The sequence below is a fragment of the Coregonus clupeaformis genome, chromosome 19 (assembly GCF_020615455.1).
Source record: "Coregonus clupeaformis isolate EN_2021a chromosome 19, ASM2061545v1, whole genome shotgun sequence".
Taxonomy (NCBI): Eukaryota; Metazoa; Chordata; class Actinopteri; order Salmoniformes; family Salmonidae; genus Coregonus; species Coregonus clupeaformis.
This window is the reverse complement of record NC_059210.1, coordinates 39,247,055-39,264,397: the sequence shown is the minus strand read 5'-3', so window position 1 is coordinate 39,264,397 and position 17,343 is coordinate 39,247,055. Positions and strand designations below refer to the sequence as shown.

General features: G+C 46.4%; 1 protein-coding gene across 4 annotated transcripts in view; it reads left to right on the top strand.

The window, feature by feature from the left end:
• ttc23 (tetratricopeptide repeat domain 23) overlaps positions 1-16,549 on the top strand; it is a 38,152-nt gene extending 21,603 nt beyond the window's left edge. For all 4 annotated transcript variants that reach the window (XM_045204951.1, XM_045204954.1, XM_045204952.1 and 1 more), the window contains exons 8-12: positions 249-263; positions 6,428-6,540; positions 7,019-7,168; positions 14,072-14,154; positions 14,399-16,549. In XM_045204951.1, coding sequence (XP_045060886.1) covers positions 249-263; positions 6,428-6,540; positions 7,019-7,168; positions 14,072-14,154; positions 14,399-14,519 — 482 coding nt within the window. In that variant the 3' untranslated portion in view covers positions 14,520-16,549. The remainder of the gene's footprint in view (positions 1-248; positions 264-6,427; positions 6,541-7,018; positions 7,169-14,071; positions 14,155-14,398) is intronic.
• The last annotated feature ends 794 nt before the right edge of the window (positions 16,550-17,343 follow it).

Below are 17,343 nucleotides of genomic sequence, written 5' to 3'. Positions count from 1 at the left end.
AGAAATAGCATGTCGTGTGAGTTCACCCCCATATCAATGTTTACCCCCATCTGAACTTTATGGATGGAACTTCACAGTATAGTTACATTATATGAGCAACAATATATGAGCAACCACTACCAGGAATTATCAGCTGTGAAGGAATGGACAAACAAAATAAAAAGCAATGCAGGCAGCACCAATAAGCAAACAAATAACATATATGTTGAAGATCATAAGTGATTATGTGATATTCCATCTGTGACTAGACTCAGCAGCACACTACTATTGTCATGAGCACTCTCTCTCCCTGGTAGCAACATTAATTGCATTCAATTATCTTCCACTCTGCTCACCTCCCTCTCTCTACTCAGCCTAACTAGCTCCACCTGCCCTGCTCTGCTCTTGTTACCTGGCCAGCTGCACTGCATTTCCCACTCACCATCCTCACCTTGCCTCACTCTGTTCTAATTACTCTGCCAGCTGAACTGCATTTCCCCACTACCTCTCCCAGTATATCAAGCCCTGGTTTTCAGCCAAGCCCTGTCAGATCGTCTTCAAACCCGGACCAGTAACCTGCCTGTCTGCGCTCTGACTCCTGTTTGTGATACCGATCCTTTCTTGACTGCCTCCTTGTTCTACTGCCCCGTCTATCCCAACCTGCCTTCTGGACCTCGACTACTCTCCGATCTTCAGCCCCTCCGGTAACTCGTTTCTGCCTTCTGTCTCTCACCACGAGATTTGCCCAGCCCTGATCTGTACTTCTGCCTGCCATTCATATTGCTGTTGTGTGTGTGTTTCCCCCAGGTCTCCGACCACCAGATGAGCGTGCCCAGACGTTTCACCACCCTCAGCCCGATACGCCGCTCCATCACTGGGGAACACACACACTAAGCACTTGGACTGGACACCCCCGGACATTTGGTGACCCCCGGAGCACAGGTACCCACAGGAGGACCCTGAAAGACCCCTGACACCCCTGGGACTCCTCTTCCCGCCTGTAACCTTGAATAAAGAACTCTGAATTTGAACTTGCGCTCTTGGGTCCTCTTCTGTTCGTGACAGAACGATCTGACCCTCATGGACCCAGCGCACTCCCTGACCACGATGGAGGAAGAGCCAGAGAGGACTGCCCTACAGCGACTGGAACGCTCTGAGGGAGACATAAATCGGATGGCTGGCGACATCGCTTCCCCTTCTCCAGCTATTCAACCAGCAGCAACAACAGTTCCAACTGCAGCAACAACAGCTAGCCCAAGCCCTGCAACTACTCTCAAGCCCGGCTACTCCACCTGCACCCCCCTGGTCCTTTTGTTCCTGTACCACCGATACTCCTTCATCCCTCCGCTGGAGGTCCCAATGCTGCAGGCCCGGCAGTGCTGCCACCAGATCCCCACGCTCCTGAACCAAGGATTGGGAACCCGGAACGTTTTGATGGCAACCAGAAGCAAGTAAGACCATTCTTGAGCAGCTGCCGAATCCAGTTTGCACTACAGCCCAGGACTTTCTCAACAGAGGGAGCCAAGGTGGGGTATGTCATCACACATCTCACCGGTCGAGCTCGGTTGTGGGGAACGGCGGAATTCGACCGGCAAACCCCAGCCTGTGCCTCCTTCAGTGCCTTTGAGGAGGAGATGTTAAAGGTCTTTGACCTAGGCTCGCCAACAGCCGAAGCGTCACAAGCTCTGCTCACCATCCGTCAGGGCAATCGGACGGTGGCAGACTTCTCCATTGACTTTCGTACCCTGGCCAGTCAAAGCTCGTTTAACCCAGAGGCACTGGTGCAAGCCTTCCTCCATAGCCTGGCGGACTATATCAAGGACGAGCTTGTTTCCCATGACCCGCCCTCAACGCTTGATGCCGCCATTGACCTTGCCGTTCGCATTGACCGCCGTATACAGACCCGGAGGAGGGAGAAGGGCCGTCTCAGTCAACCTGCCATCCGTACTCGGGGTCGATACCGCTTCTGTCCAGCCCCTGCCTGTCAAGTCCCATAGCCAACTCAATCAGCCTGAGCCCATGGAGATTGGCCGTGCCTCTCTGACTCCCGAGGAGCGTCGGCGCCGTCTAAGCTCCAACCTTTGCCTCTACTGTGGTGGCGAGAATCACCGTGTCGCTACTTGTCCGGCAAAAGCCGCAGCTCACCAGGTGTAGGGGAGATCCGGGTGAGCTCAACAAGCCTTCAGTCTCCTCCATCCGAAAGACCCTGCTTCATCTCCGCCTTCAGCTTTCTGACAAGACTCATACATTGGCCGCCCTTGTGGATTCCGGAGCCGAAGCAAACATCATGGACCCTGAGCTTGCACAGCAACTGGGCGTGAACCATCATCAACTGACACAACCCATTCCTGCACGAGCCCTGGATGGGCATCATCTTGGCACTGTCACTCATATCTCCGCCCCTGTGACAATCCTGCTGTCAGGAAACCACCAGGAGTCCATCCAGTTTCACCTCCTACACTCACCTGGCCAACCACTCATTCTTGGATACCCGTGGCTCCGTCAGCACAACCCCCACATCGACTGGGAGACAGGAACAGTCCGTGAGTGGGGAAGGAGTTGTCACCAGACCTGTTTAAGGGGGCCACCCTGCCCGTTCACCGGGAAGGATCTAGCGCTACCTCCGACATATCCAATGTTCCGGCCTGTTACCACAGCCTGAAAGAGGTGTTCAACAAATCCAAGGCGACATCTCTACCCCCCACACAGACCCTATGACTGCGCGATTGATCTCCTGCCTGGCACAGCACCTCCCAAGGGTCGTCTGTATTCACTGTCAGCCCCGGAAAGAAAGGCCATGGAGGACTACATTAATGACTCTCTTGCCTCCGGGATAATTAGGACCGTCGTCTTCCCCTCGCAGGAGCGGGATTCTTCTTTGTCGGCAAGAAGGACGGTTCTCTTCGTCCATGCATAGATTACCGGGGTCTGAACGACATCACGGTTAAGAATCGCTACCCACTGCCCTTACTTTCGTCTGCCTTCGAACTGCTGCAGGGAGCCACTGTATTCACTAAGCTGGACCTTCGCAATGCCTACCATCTGGTGCGGATGAGGAGGGAGACGAATGGAAGACAGCGTTCAACACACCAACCGGCCACTATGAATATCTCGTCATGCCCTTCGGCCTCACCAATGCCCCAGCAGTTTTTCAAGCCCTAGTGAATGATATCCTCAGGGACATGCTAAATACGTTCGTATTTGTGTACCTTGACGATATTTTAATATTCTCAAAGACTCTGTCAGAACACACGCACCACGTCCGGTTGGTCCTGCGCCGCCTGCTGGAGAACTCTCTTTTCGTGAAGGCAGAGAAGTGCGAGTTCCATGCCAAGACCGTTTCATTCCTGGGGTATGTGGTGACCGAGGGCAGCATTCAGATGGATCTCACGAAGGTGTCGGCTGTCACTTCCTGGCCAGTTCCTGAGTCTCGGAAGAAGTTGCAACAGTTCCTGGGCTTTGCCAACTTTTATAGGAGATTCATCAGAAACTATAGCACAGTGGCTGCACCCCTCACGGCGCTAACCAGCACTAAACAACCGTACCAATGGACATCAGCTGCTGATAAGGCCTTCAATATCCTCAAGACATGTTTCACTTCTGCTCCCATCCTCCAGATGCCAGATGCAGCAAGGCAGTTTGTGGTGGAGGTAGATGCTTCGGACGTGGGAGTGGGTGCAGTGCTTTCTCAAAGAGCAGCTGAGGATGGCAAGATGCACCCCTGTGCCTTCTACTCCCGTCGGCTAACCCCTGCCGAATGCAACTACGACATTGGGAACCGCGAGCTGTTGGCTGTCAAGCTCGCCCTTGAAGAATGGCGGCACTGGTTAGAGGGGTCAAAGGAACCATTCGTAGTGTGGACAGACCACAAGAACCTGGAGTATATCCAAACAGCCAGGAGGCTGAACTCCCGTCAACAGCGGTGGTCTCTGTTCTTTACGCGCTTCAATTTCACGCTCTCCTACCGCCCGGGATCTCGCAACATCAAACCTGATGCTCTTTCCCGGATGTTTCAGAAGGACGAGACCACCGCCATGACAGCTCCCATTCTTCCCAGCCACTTGGTCGTAGCGGCCCTCACCTGGGAGATCGAGAAGCAGGTCATGGAGGCTCTTCGGGACCAGCCAGGTCCAAGCACCAGCGCCCCCAACCGTCTGTTTGTTCCAGCAAATCTCAGGTCACCTGTGATTCAGTGGGGGCACGAATCCCGTCTGGCCTGTCATCCCGGCATCACTCGCACCCTTCATCTGGTCCGCCAGCGGTTCTGGTGGCGGGGGATGAGACGGGATGTCCGAGAATTCATCCGAGCTTGTCCCACTTGTAACCGAAACAAGACTCCCAACCAGCCTCCTGCTGGGTTGCTGCAACCCCTACTCATACCCAAGAGGCCCTGGTCCCACGTTTCACTGGACTTTGTTACGGGCCTTCCGCCCTCTGACGGACACACAGTCATCCTTACCATTGTTGACCGCTTTAGTAAGATGACCCACTTCGTGCCCCTTCCCAAACTACCCTCTGCTAAAGAGACCTCCCAGGTGGTCCTGGAACATGTGTTTCGTATCCATGGCCTACCCCAGGATATAGTGTCAGACCGGGGCCCGCAATTCTCAGCAACCTTTTTGGAAGGAGTTCTGTCATCTCCTTGGGGCCACCGCCAGCCTATCGTCTGGATTCCACCCGCAGTCAAACGGCCAGACTGAACGCATGAACCAGGAGCTGGAGAAGGCACTGAGGTGTGTGGCTTCCCAAAATCCCGGGCCTGGGCTCAACACCTGCTCTGGGTGGAATATGCCCATAATTCACTCACCAGTTCCTCCACCGGGCTCTCCCCCTTTCAGTGTGTCTACGGGTATCAACCTCCACTGTTTGCCAGCCAGGAGGCGGATGCCACCTGTCCGTCTGCTCTTGCGTATGCCCGCCGCTGCCGCCGCACTTGGGCCCAGGCTCGCACTGTGCTCCTGAAGTCTGGAACCAGCTACGCCGTCGGTGCCAACCGACGGAGGACCCCAGCACCTACTTACCGGGTTGGTCAGAAGGTCTGGCTGTCTGCCCGGGATCTGCCGCTGCGGGTTGTATCACGAAAGCTGGCCCCTCGCTTCATTGGTCCTTTTCCTGTGCAGAAAGTCATCAGTCCAACGGCGGTCCGACTTCAGTTGCCCGCTTCCATGCGGGTCCACCCCACCTTCCACGTCTCCAAGGTCAAGCCGGTCCATGAAAGTCCCCTGGTCCCTGCAGCTCCGGCGCCACCTCCTCCGCGCCTCGTAGATGGCGGTCCTGTCTTCACCGTCCGGCGGCTGCTCCGCTCTAGGCGAAGGGGTAGGGGTCTCCAGTACCTCGTTGATTGGGAGGGATATGGTCCAGAGGAGAGGACCTGGATCCCGGCCAGGAGGATAGTGGACCGGACCCTTATCACTGACTTCCACCGACTACATCCTGATCAGCCTGCAATCCGTAGGGGGCCGTCCAAGAGGGGTTCCTAGCCGTCCGGCCCGCCCTGCTCCTGTCTCAGTGCCTGTCCTGTCTCCCGACCGTGACCCTCCAGCTCCTTCTGAGGATGAGGAGATTCACTCGGACCGCTCGGAGGAGTTCTGACCCGCCGCCTGCTCCCCTCCACCCTCCCGGCATGATGTTGTTCTTGGGACTTCTGGGGCCGTCCCTTGGAGGGGGGTCCTGTCATGAGCACTCTCTCTCCCTGGTAGCAACATTAATTGCATTCAATTATCTTCCACTCTGCTCACCTCCCTCTCTCTACTCAGCCTAACTAGCTCCACCTGCCCTGCTCTGCTCTTGTTACCTGGCCAGCTGCACTGCATTTCCCACTCACCATCCTCACCTTGCCTCACTCTGTTCTAATTACTCTGCCAGCTGAACTGCATTTCCCCACTACCTCTCCCAGTATATCAAGCCCTGGTTTTCAGCCAAGCCCTGTCAGATCGTCTTCAAACCCGGACCAGTAACCTGCCTGTCTGCGCTCTGACTCCTGTTTGTGATACCCGATCCTTTCTTGACTGCCTCCTTGTTCTACTGCCCCGTCTATCCCAACCTGCCTTCTGGACCTCGACTACTCTCCGATCTTCAGCCCCTCCGGTAACTCGTTTCTGCCTTCTGTCTCTCACCACGAGATTTGCCCAGCCCTGATCTGTACTTCTGCCTGCCATTCATATTGCTGTTGTGTGTGTGTGTTCCCCCAGGTCTCCGACCACCAGATGAGCGTGCCCAGACGTTTCACCACCCTCAGCCCGATACGCCGCTCCATCACTGGGGAACACACACACTAAGCACTTGGACTGGACACCCCCGGACATTTGGTGACCCCCGGAGCACAGGTACCCACAGGAGGACCCTGAAAGACCCCTGACACCCCTGGGACTCCTCTTCCCGCCTGTAACCTTGAATAAAGAACTCTGAATTTGAACTTGCGCTCTTGGGTCCTCTTCTGTTCGTGACAACTATGAGGAGAGTCTGAGTACATACAGGAGCTCCCTGGGCCCACAGGCTACTGTCACCCTCAACCTTCAGGATGACTACTGTCGCTTCCTCCTCCTCACTGGGCAGCAAGAGGTCAGTCCTGCATACACACACACACTCACACACACACACACACACACACACTACAATAGATCACCAACACCAGTGGTCTAATCGCACTAACAGCATATCTTCCAGGTGTTTACAGCATCACAGACATTTCTGTTCTGTTGCTCTGAGAGGTTTGACATTCTCAAGGGGACTTCCCTCTCTCACATGGCATTGTGCGAATCCACCTTGCAGTTAGTAATGTCCTGTCATGTTTACAGGGATAGTTTTATCTGCTACTAAGGATCAGGCTAGCTGAGGGTAACTGAGAGGGTGACAGGTGTTTTTGAGACAGGAGAGTCTGTTAAATGAATAGCCTCCATAGTGAGCTCCAATTGCCTAAAGCTCCATAAGACTGGCCATATGGAATCAGTGGAGATGTAAAGGGGAAGACACAAATGAAATGCACTAAGCAGTCACTAAGCAGTCATTAACCAACGTTGTTGTGTATGTACTATGTCAGAGGTGTGTAGAGATCCAGAGGGAGTCCCTGGCCCTGAAGAGAGAGACGTTTGGTGACCTGAGTCCTGAGGTGGCTGACACCCTGCAGCTGATTGGAGGGGTGGAGATGACCCAGGGCCAGGTGGAGCATGCCCACAGGACCATGAGCAAGGTAAACACTGGCATTATACCCACCATTCACTTTTGTTGCCCAACACTGATGAGGTTGGAATAATACTAATACAATTATGATAATGCCCTTTTAGTATAAGACCTGTTTGAAATGTCTGCCTGTTTTGGTGGGATGGAGTTTTGGCCTGCCTGGTGATATCACCAGGCGGTACATTAGTTAATAGACCAATAAGAAAGAGGGTTCCAAACATCTCTGCCAAAAACATCTAGTTTTCAGTTTTCCCCTCCCCACTCAGACCACTCCCAGACATTCCTAGCAAAATTCTTGCTTGAGAAATTGCTCTTAAGAAGCTTCTTTAAGGTACTTAATTGTTCCCCAGAAATGATTTGATATTGAGATATAAATGACTGCATTGGACATTTAAGGCAGTTTGAGGATCTCTGGGCAATATTATGTTAAAACCAGTCGAATGATATGGCAAAATGTAGATTTCCGCCTAAATAGATTTTTTCAAGAATTGGCCATAAACAATAACTAGTAATGCTGCATAGTTCTAGAAAGATCTGGAACTCCCTTTCCTGGAGAATTTGTATTTGTTATGTATTGATGAGGTGTACTCACTTTTGAGGACATACAGTGCCTTCGGAAAGTATTCAGACCCCTTGACTTTTTCCACATTTTGTTACGTTACAGCCTTATTCTAAAATTGATTAAATAAATACAAATCCTCAGCAATCTACACACAATACCCCACAATGACAAAGCGAAAACAGGTTTTTAGACATTTTTGCAAATGTATTAAAAATAAAAAAAACAGAAAAACCTTATTTACATAAGTATTCAGACCCTTTGCTATGAGACTTGAAATGTTTCAACAACTTAATTGGAGTCCACCTGTGGTAAATTCAATTGATTGGACATGATTTGGAAAGGCACACACCTGTCTATATAAGGTCCCACAGTTGACAGTGCATGTCAGAGCAAAAACCAAGCCATGAGGTCGAAGTAATTGTCCATAGAGCTCTGAGACAGGATTGTGTTGAGGCACAGATCTGGGGAAGGGTACCAAAACATTTCTGCAGCATTGAAGGTCCTCAAGAACACAGTCACCTCCATAATTCTTAAATGGAAGAAGTTTGGAATCACCAAGACTCTTCCTAGAGGGAGGTGACCAAGAACCTGATGGTCACTCTGACAGAGCTCTAGAGTTCCTCTGTGGAGATGGGAGAACCTTCCAGAAGGACAACCATCTCTGCAGCACTCCACCAATCAGGCCTTTATGGTAGAGTGGCCAGACGGAAGCCACTCCTCAGTAAAAGGCACATGACAGCCCGCTTGGAGTTTGCCAAAAGGCACCTAAAGACTCTCAGACCATGAGAAACATGATTCTCTGGTCTGATGAAACCAAGATTTGGCCTGATTGCCAAGCGTCACGTCTGGAGGAAACCTGGCACCATCCCGATGGTGAAGCATGGTGGTGGCAGCATCATGCTGTGGGGATGTTTTTCAGCGGCAGGGACTGGGAGACTAGTCAGGATCGAGGCAATGATGAACGGAGCAAAGTACAGAGCGATCCTTGATGCTCCAGAGTGCACAGGACCTCAGACTTGGGCAAAGGTTCACCTTCCAACAGGACAATGACCCTAAGCACACAGCCAAGATAACGCAGGAGTGGCTTCGGGACAAGTTTCTGAATGTCCTTGAGTGGCCCAGCCAGAGCCCGGACTTGAACCCAATCGAACATCTCTGGAGAGACCTGAAAATAGCTGTGCAGCAACGCTCCCCATCCAACCTGACAGAGCTTGAGAGGATCTGCAGAGAAAAATGGGAGATACTCCCCAAATACAGGTGTGCCAAGCTTGTAGCGTCATACCCAAGAAGACTCAAGGTTGTAATCGCTGCCAAAGGTGCTTCACAAAGTACTGAGTAAAGAGTCTGAATACTTATGTAAATGTGATATTTCTGTCTTTTATTTTTAATACATTTGCAAAAATATCAAATAAACAGTTTTTGCTTTGGTGAAGGGGAAAAAACTATTTAATCAATTTTAGAATAAGGCTGTAACGTAATACTTTCCGAATGCACTGTAGTACAAATATTCTGAAAATCACATATGATTTTTTTCCAATTATACAAAAGTGGCCTTGAAATGTCTAAAATGCTTTCTAAATTAAGTAAAAATAAAATTAGAAACGATTTACTATAAGATTTCACCTTTCTTATAACTGTAAAATAAATATGATCATATTTAGTGACACTACAAATTTGGCACCATTTCATATAACTGACGACAGAGCTTTTTCTGCCAAGCCTCCTCTGAGCGATGCAGAGACACCATTACAACTTTAGCTTCGTACAAAGATATTTTGTGTGACTAAGTGATTGTGTTTCAATTCTATGAAATTATTTTATATTTTTTCATGTTGAGATCTCTAAATCCGACTGAGAATATCACAGTGAGATGAAACTATAACTGCTGGATTTGCTTGACTGTCCCCTTTAATATGCTGTCTCCCAGGCTGGGCTCCATCACTCAGAGGGAGAGCAAATTGATTCTTTGTCTGGAAAAGCCAGAAATTGGCACTCCCTATGCAAATGCGGGGTGTGAAACCTGACACTTCATGTCAGCTCTGTTGACAGATTGGTAGCGGAGAGCAGGCAGATGGGGCTTTCTGGCACTATAAGGCACTGGACCCTACGACATTCACAGAGAGCTTTGTACACCAACATGTCTCCATATAGGGGACTTAACATCTATTAGAAAAATACATAGTTCAAAGCACAGTTATATTACATTACCATCTCTTCTCTATTACTGCTCAGTTGGATAAAACAGGGCTTAATAACTAAAGGTAACTGCCAAAATAAAGGAAACACCAAACATAAAGTGTCTTAATAGGACATTGGGCCACTACGAGCCAGAACAGCTTCAATGCGCCTTGGCATAGATTCTACAAGTGTCTGGAAATCTATTGGAGGGATGCGACCCCATCCATACACAAAAAAAAAATGTATGCACGCATGACTGTAAGTCGCTTTGGATAAAAGCGTCTGCTAAATGGCATATTATATTATTATATTATATTCTTCCACAAGAAATTCAATCATTTGGTGTTTTGTTGATGGTGATGAAAAACACTGTCTCAAGCACCGCTCCAGAACTCCCATAAACTGGGCCTGCCCAGCATTTTTATACATGATCCTAAGCATGATGGGATGTTAATTGCTTAGGAATTGCTCAGAAACTACACCTGTGTGGAAGCACCTGATTTCAATATACTTTGTATCCCTCATTTACTCAAGTGTTTCCTTTATTTTGGCAGTTACATGTACTTTTTAAGCGTAGGGAAATATGAGTATGTTGTTTTTACGTGGGGTTACTGTTCTCTCTCTGACCCACATACACCCACGTACAGAGTATCGACCTTTCTTATTGCCAAGCTATTTGAGAGGGCTCTGCTAAAGTCCAGGAGTCACAGGGCGTGGCACCCTAACATTAATACACCACTGAGAGTATGTTTATGAAGCTCACTCATATATACACGCAGAGTCCCTGTCATTGTGAGAGCAGCTATTTCTACCATGGTCTCTAAGGCTCAATGCCTTGAGAATAACATGCTAATCTAGGCTCTGTGCAGTGTGCACAGCCACTGTGTAAAATGTCACACAGAATTAAATTGTGCTGCTTTCTCTTTTTGGACACAGCCAGACAGACATATAGGTCTGGGGAGTGTGGACAGAGAATGGAACTTTGCTCACCACTGTTAAATTTAAAGGGGACACTGACCCCAATTAGACTGGCAGGCCATTACGGCCATTGAAATTCCTAAATCTGTCCCTGTATACGGATGGAATGGGAGACTTATATGACGACATTCACTCAGTAAACAGGTGACAAAAAGTTGCCTAACAAGTTCCTTGTCAACACCACTGTTAATATATGCCAATTATGTTTGATTTATAAAGACTCAGTTAATGCTTATAGCAAATACCTGTCATCAATAGCTATATACTAAGTATGACACACATATACATTGACACACTTTCTCCATCCTTGCCTTCTGAGCTCATTCTCTCCATCCCCAGAAACACACTGAAAGAGACCAGTTCAGGGGGATTTCAGAGCACTAGTAATAACATGCCTGTAAGTTAAGGAGCCTTGTTGCTATGTTGCTTTGTTATTGTATCTAAGTGCAAAGTGGGTCCAAGTATCCCAGAGTGAATCAGAGCTCCCACACTCTGCTTCTTATCCGGACCGAGATGGGTAACCTTTCTGAAATACCCCTGACAGATAACGTGCAGTGATATGTTCTTTCCCCCGTTATCATGACAACAGCTGCTCTCTGGAGCCATGATGTTCGATTTAGAAATCTGGACAGAATCCAAGAGGATTTCTCAGAGGAAAAAATACATGAAAGCTGACAGTGAGAGAGTTGTACTTATCCTAAACTTTTTCCTCTATGGGAACTGTAAAGGAAGCCTGACTCTGACATGACACCCAGAGTTGATGAAAGGGGAAAACAATGGCTCACACACACATGTGTAGTTTTTCTCCATCTTCTTGTTGAAATAGAAGTCCTTCCATTACATAGTACAGCAGGGAGAACTGACGAAAACATTCATCAAGGCCAAATGGCTATCTGCCAAAGTTTCCCCGAGCCCTTTACTCTCCCGATTCCATCACCAGGCAGGAAACATTGAGCGCTCACTTTCCTTGGTTTCTCAAAGTTCTGTTGACATCCTGTGATTTATGTTGACTGTGGAAATGTTTGATAATCTTTCTCGTTGTTTTATCAAACGCACGTGTGCGCGTGTGTGTGATAACATTACTGTATTCTATGGTTACAGTACATTCAGCAAATATGCTCTGTCTTCATAGATAAACAAATAGAAGTGGTCATGCCCCACTCTTTTCCATTGATTAAAGAAAGTAATTATTGATCATCACTGCTACTTGAGTTTACCTTATAAACCAATTCAAACCAGATCAGATGCCAGGGTTGTTATTGTTTGGTCCTAGAAATACCCTGAGATGAGCCGGTCTGTGCTGGTCAGTGTCTACTCCCTGGTGTTATCTGAACCCTAGTTACTAGAGGGGTTATTTCTGGATGAGAAGAGCTCTCTACAGAACTGGACAGGAAGTGTTTTGATACCCCTCAGCTGTCTAAGTGTAGCTCTACATTTTCATATTGTTTGTAGACAAGAACAATCCATCGGCCTCCCTACTTTTTGTCATACGTTCACACAAAAGCACTGTATTCAGTGAGTACTTTGAACTTTAACTTTAATTTCAGATTTTGTGCTAAATGATTCAGAAATACAGTTCATTCGGAAAGTATTCAGACCCCTTTACTTTTTCCACATTTTGTTACGTTAAAGCCTTATTCTAAAATTGATTAAATTGTTTTTTTCCCTCAATCTACACACAATACCCCATAATGACAAAGCGAAATCAGGTTTTTAGTTGCTAAAATAAAAAACGGAAATATCACATTTACATAAGTATTCAGACCCTTTACTCTGCACATTGTTGAAGCACATTTGGCAGCGATTACAGCCTTGAGTCTTCTTGGGGATGACGCTAAAAGCTTGGCACACCTGTATTTGGAGAGTTTCTCCCATTCTTCTCTGCAGATCCTCTCAAGCTCTGTCAGGTTGGATGGGGAGCGTTGCTGCACAGTTATTTTCAGGTCTCTCCAGACATGTTCGATCGGGTTCAAGTCCGGGCTCTGGCTGGGCCACTCAAGGACATTTAGAGACTTGTCCCGAAGCCACTCCTGCGTTGTCTTGGCTGTGTGCTTAGGGTCGTTGTCCTGTTGGAAGGTGAACATTCGCCCCAGTCTGAGGTCCTGAGCGCTCTGGAGCAGGTTTTCATCAAGGATCTCTCTGTACTTTGCTCCGTTCATCTTTCCCTCGATCCTGACTAGTCTCCCAGTCCCTGCCGCTGAAAAACATCCCCACAGCATGATGCTGCCACCACCATGCTTCACCGTAGGGATGGTGCCAGGTTTCCTCCAGACGTGACGCTTGGCATTCAGGCCAAAGAGTTCAATCTTGGTTTCATCAGACCAGAGAATCTTGTTTCTCATGGTCTGGGAGTCTTTAGGTGCCTTTTGGCAAACTCCAAGCGGGCTGTCATGTGCCTGAGGAGCGGCTTCCGTCTGGCCTCTCTACCAAAAAGGCCTGATTGGTGGAATGCTGCAGAGATGGTTGTCCTTCTGGAAGGTTCTCCCATTTCCACAGAGGAACTTTTCTGTCAGAGTGACAATCGGGTTCTTGGTCACCTACCTGACCAAGGCACCTCTCCCCCGATTGCTCAGTTTGTCCGGGTGGCCAGCTCTAGGAAGAGTCTTGGTGGTTCCAAACTTCTTCTATTTAAGAATGATGTAGGCCACTATGTTATTGGGGACCTTCAATGCTGCAGAAATGTTTTGGTACCCTTCCTCAGATCTGTGTCTCAGAACAATTCCTTCAACCTCATGGCTTGGTTTTTGCTCTGACATGCAATATCAACTGTGGGACCTTATATAGACAGGTGTTTGCCTTTCCAAATAATGTCCAATCTATTGAATTTACCACAGGTGGACTCCAATCAAGTTGTAGAAACATCTCAAGGATGATCAACGGAAACAGGATGCACCTGAGCTCAATTTCGAGTCTCATAGCAAAGGGTCTGAATACTTATGTAAATACGTTTTTTTTTTTTTATACATTTGCAAACATTTCTAAAAACCTGTTTTCGCTTTGTCATTATGGGGTATAGTGTGCTGACGATTATATATATTTTTTAATCCATTTTAGAATAAACCTGTAACGTAACAACATTTGGAAAAAGTCAAGGGGTCTGAATACTTTCCGAATGCACTGTATGTCTTGTCCTTTCCTATTTAAAATCATGTCTTACCCCACAGTGAACCTAGCCCATCCTTGTTTCTGTTTCAGTGTCTGGACATTCAGAGTGTCCTGTATGGCCCTCAGCATAAGAAGACAAGAGCCACGCAGAAGACAGTGGACATGCTGGCCCAGTAAGTCTGCAACCTCAGTAATGACCATTGATACCTACACATTATACTGTACATCCAATGCATTTATCAGTAGGAACAATGTATGTTGTGAGAGAAATTAAAATAGTGACTTTAACGTGTTCGCAAAATGATAAAGGGCATTCCCTACACAGTCTGTCTGCTAAATGGCATATTATTATTATTATTATTATTATTAAATGCATTAAACCCACATTGTCATTTACAGTAGTGTATGTTTTTCCAGGGCACCCGAGGTTGCTGGGAGACAGAGGAGGGAGGGCAGCCTGAAAACAAGGCCTCCTTTCTGTGCAGTCCTACCTTCCTATAGCAAGGCAGGAGGAAATGCCAACATGTCGGACTCCTAACATGCCATCAGAGCTGAGCTGGATGAATGGGCCTTGGCCCACTAAGAAAATAAAGCCTCTCCCTTTGTCGCAAGGAGAAATGAGATGAATTGGAAATGGATCAAGTAAGACCCCTGGCAACCCTTTCTGTTTTCATTGTGCATTCTCTGAGAAATTAGTGTCAGGCTGTTGGCAAGACTATGCAGACAGAACTCCTCAGAATGAAGGGAGGGGTCTACAGCTCAGAGAAGAGCTGCAGCATAGGACTCTCTGTCCCTTCCATTTCTCTCTGTGTACACAACGAAGAGATTCCATGTTATGTTTATGTTGTACTAAACTGTACCATTGTTGTTGATTTTGACAAATAAATGACCCAAGGCTTATTAATAAAGACTCAAACTCAGGAAACACACTCAAGTAGTAATTTAATTGTTTTTGCAATATGAACCGGTGTCCAAACAACGGTTGAAAACTGATTCTGACTAAATTCCCCCATCTTTGTTAAAAGAAGAATAAAGTAGGTTAATGCATGAAGCACTTCCTTTCAATATGTGAATTACACCAATGAGTCATGAGGGTAGCACATCCCTTTTTAAACATTCAACATTGAGGCATAAAACGCTCTTTTGCACTGCAACGTGTACAGCACCAGTTTTGTGTTTAAACACGGCACATTGGATAGTTTGGAGATTTAATTTCACCTACAATGTTGCGTATCAAAAAGGACTGCCTTTTTGACAATGTTCTTAAACACAAAATTAACCTACAGTATATGTGTTTTGACCAAATTGAGTGTTTTATAAAAGTATTTCATGCTATATTCACACAATAAAGAGACATTTAAGGACTTGTACTGTGAAAGGCAAAACCTTTTTTCTAATGTATCTGGGCACTTAAGTACAAGTGCAACAACAAACCATTGTTATAGCTAACATCTTTTAACTCTAAAGTGCTCTACTTTAGGTCATGTGCATTCAGCTTTGTCACAATACAATTTGTAAAGCAATTATATTGTATTTCCACACTCTTTATGCTCTTTTATAATAAGACAGTGCCAAGTAAGCATAATGTGAAAGATCTGTGTTCGGTGTTTCTGAACTGTTGCATAGGAGAACTCTAAAGCAGCTTATTGAGGAAGATGACAGGGGTTGTGAGGTGAAGCCATATTGGAGGTACTTTAGTTTTTCCACACGCACACACACGCACACAGGCAGGCAGGCAGGCAGTGCTACTAAGCTGGTGCTCTGGTCCTAAAATAGCCACGGTGGTACACACATTAACTCACCTCTGAGCCAAGGTGAATCCTGACACTGGTCACCAACACAACATGGCTCAAGCCGAGGCAATGCATATGTACTGTGGTTTACTGAAATTAGATATACAGGTGTCATCTCAGACACTAACCATCTGCTTATCTCCTCATTCTCTCTAGCTCTCTGTGTCTCTCCTCATTCCTCAAGTTCACTCCGCCTAGTTTAAAGCCTCTGTCTGTCTTGCTACCACTGCCTCTACAAGCAGAGAAAAACACCTCTCTTTGGAAATCAAGATGGCCGGATTACTTCTCGCCCCTCTAAAGCCATTTACAGATTAAAAGATCATGGTGAGGGAACCGGAAGGATAAACTATAAAACACTTTAGAGGGACAATTATTTTAAACTTATTAGTAATGTCAAACATGTAGGAAAATACTGCATTAATGCCATGTTTGATTGGTTTTGCAAAGTGGTGATCAGAATCACTCGATAACACCCCATTTGATTTTACAAATTGCAGTTTATATTTTTCTTTGCATTTCCAATTCAAATGATTCATAGAGAGTAGATTTCTTTTGACAAGACATGATACACTTACTTTTATGCCCCATCATAAACACATTCTAATATATCCATCATAAGCATTGTATTGGAGGGTTCCACTTCTTAACCACAGGAAGTCCCTCAGGAACAAACCACTAGCTTTAAATGTGGTTACAAATAACATGGCATTACAGGAAACAATAGGTGTAGCTTTTGTTTTCTTCTAGCTACGTTTTAAGACAGCAACCTTAACCATAACAATGAAGGATATACATGTATATTAGCATCATTCCATATTTGGTTAAAGTATCTCAGGCAAAAAGAGAGCCCTAAGCTGTGTAGTATAAGTTAGTACACAAATATATACACTCCCTACATATTTATTTGGACAGTGAAGCTGACATTTTTTATTTGGCTCTATACTTCAGCATTTTGGATTTGAGATCAAATGTTTTATATGAGGCAACAGTACAGAATGTCACCTTTGTGGATATTGTCATACATATCTGTTTTACCATTTAGAAATTAATGCACTTTATGTATCTAGTTCCCCCATTTGAAGGTGTGATCATTATTTGGAATATTTCACTGTATTAAATTTAGTCAAAAGTTTAGTATTTGGTCCCATCAAGCTTGTGACTCTACAAACTTGTTGAATGCATTTTAAGTTTGGATTATGTTATGCCCAATAGAATTCAATGGTGCATAATGTATTGAGTCATTTTGGAGTCACCTTTACGGTAAATAAGAATAGAATATGTTTCTGAACACTTCTACATTAATGTGGATGCTACCATGATTATGGATAATCATGAATGAATAATGATGAGTGAGAAAGTTAGAGGCATAAACATCATACCCCCCAAGAAATGCTAACCCGGTAGCATCCACATTAATGTAGAAGTGTTCAGAAACATTATATTCTTATTTACAATAAAAGTGACAAAACATTATTTACCATCGATTTCTATTGGGCACAACATATAATCCGAAACACAACCAAAACAAACTGTAAATGCATCCAGTAAGTTTGTTGAGTCACAAGCTTG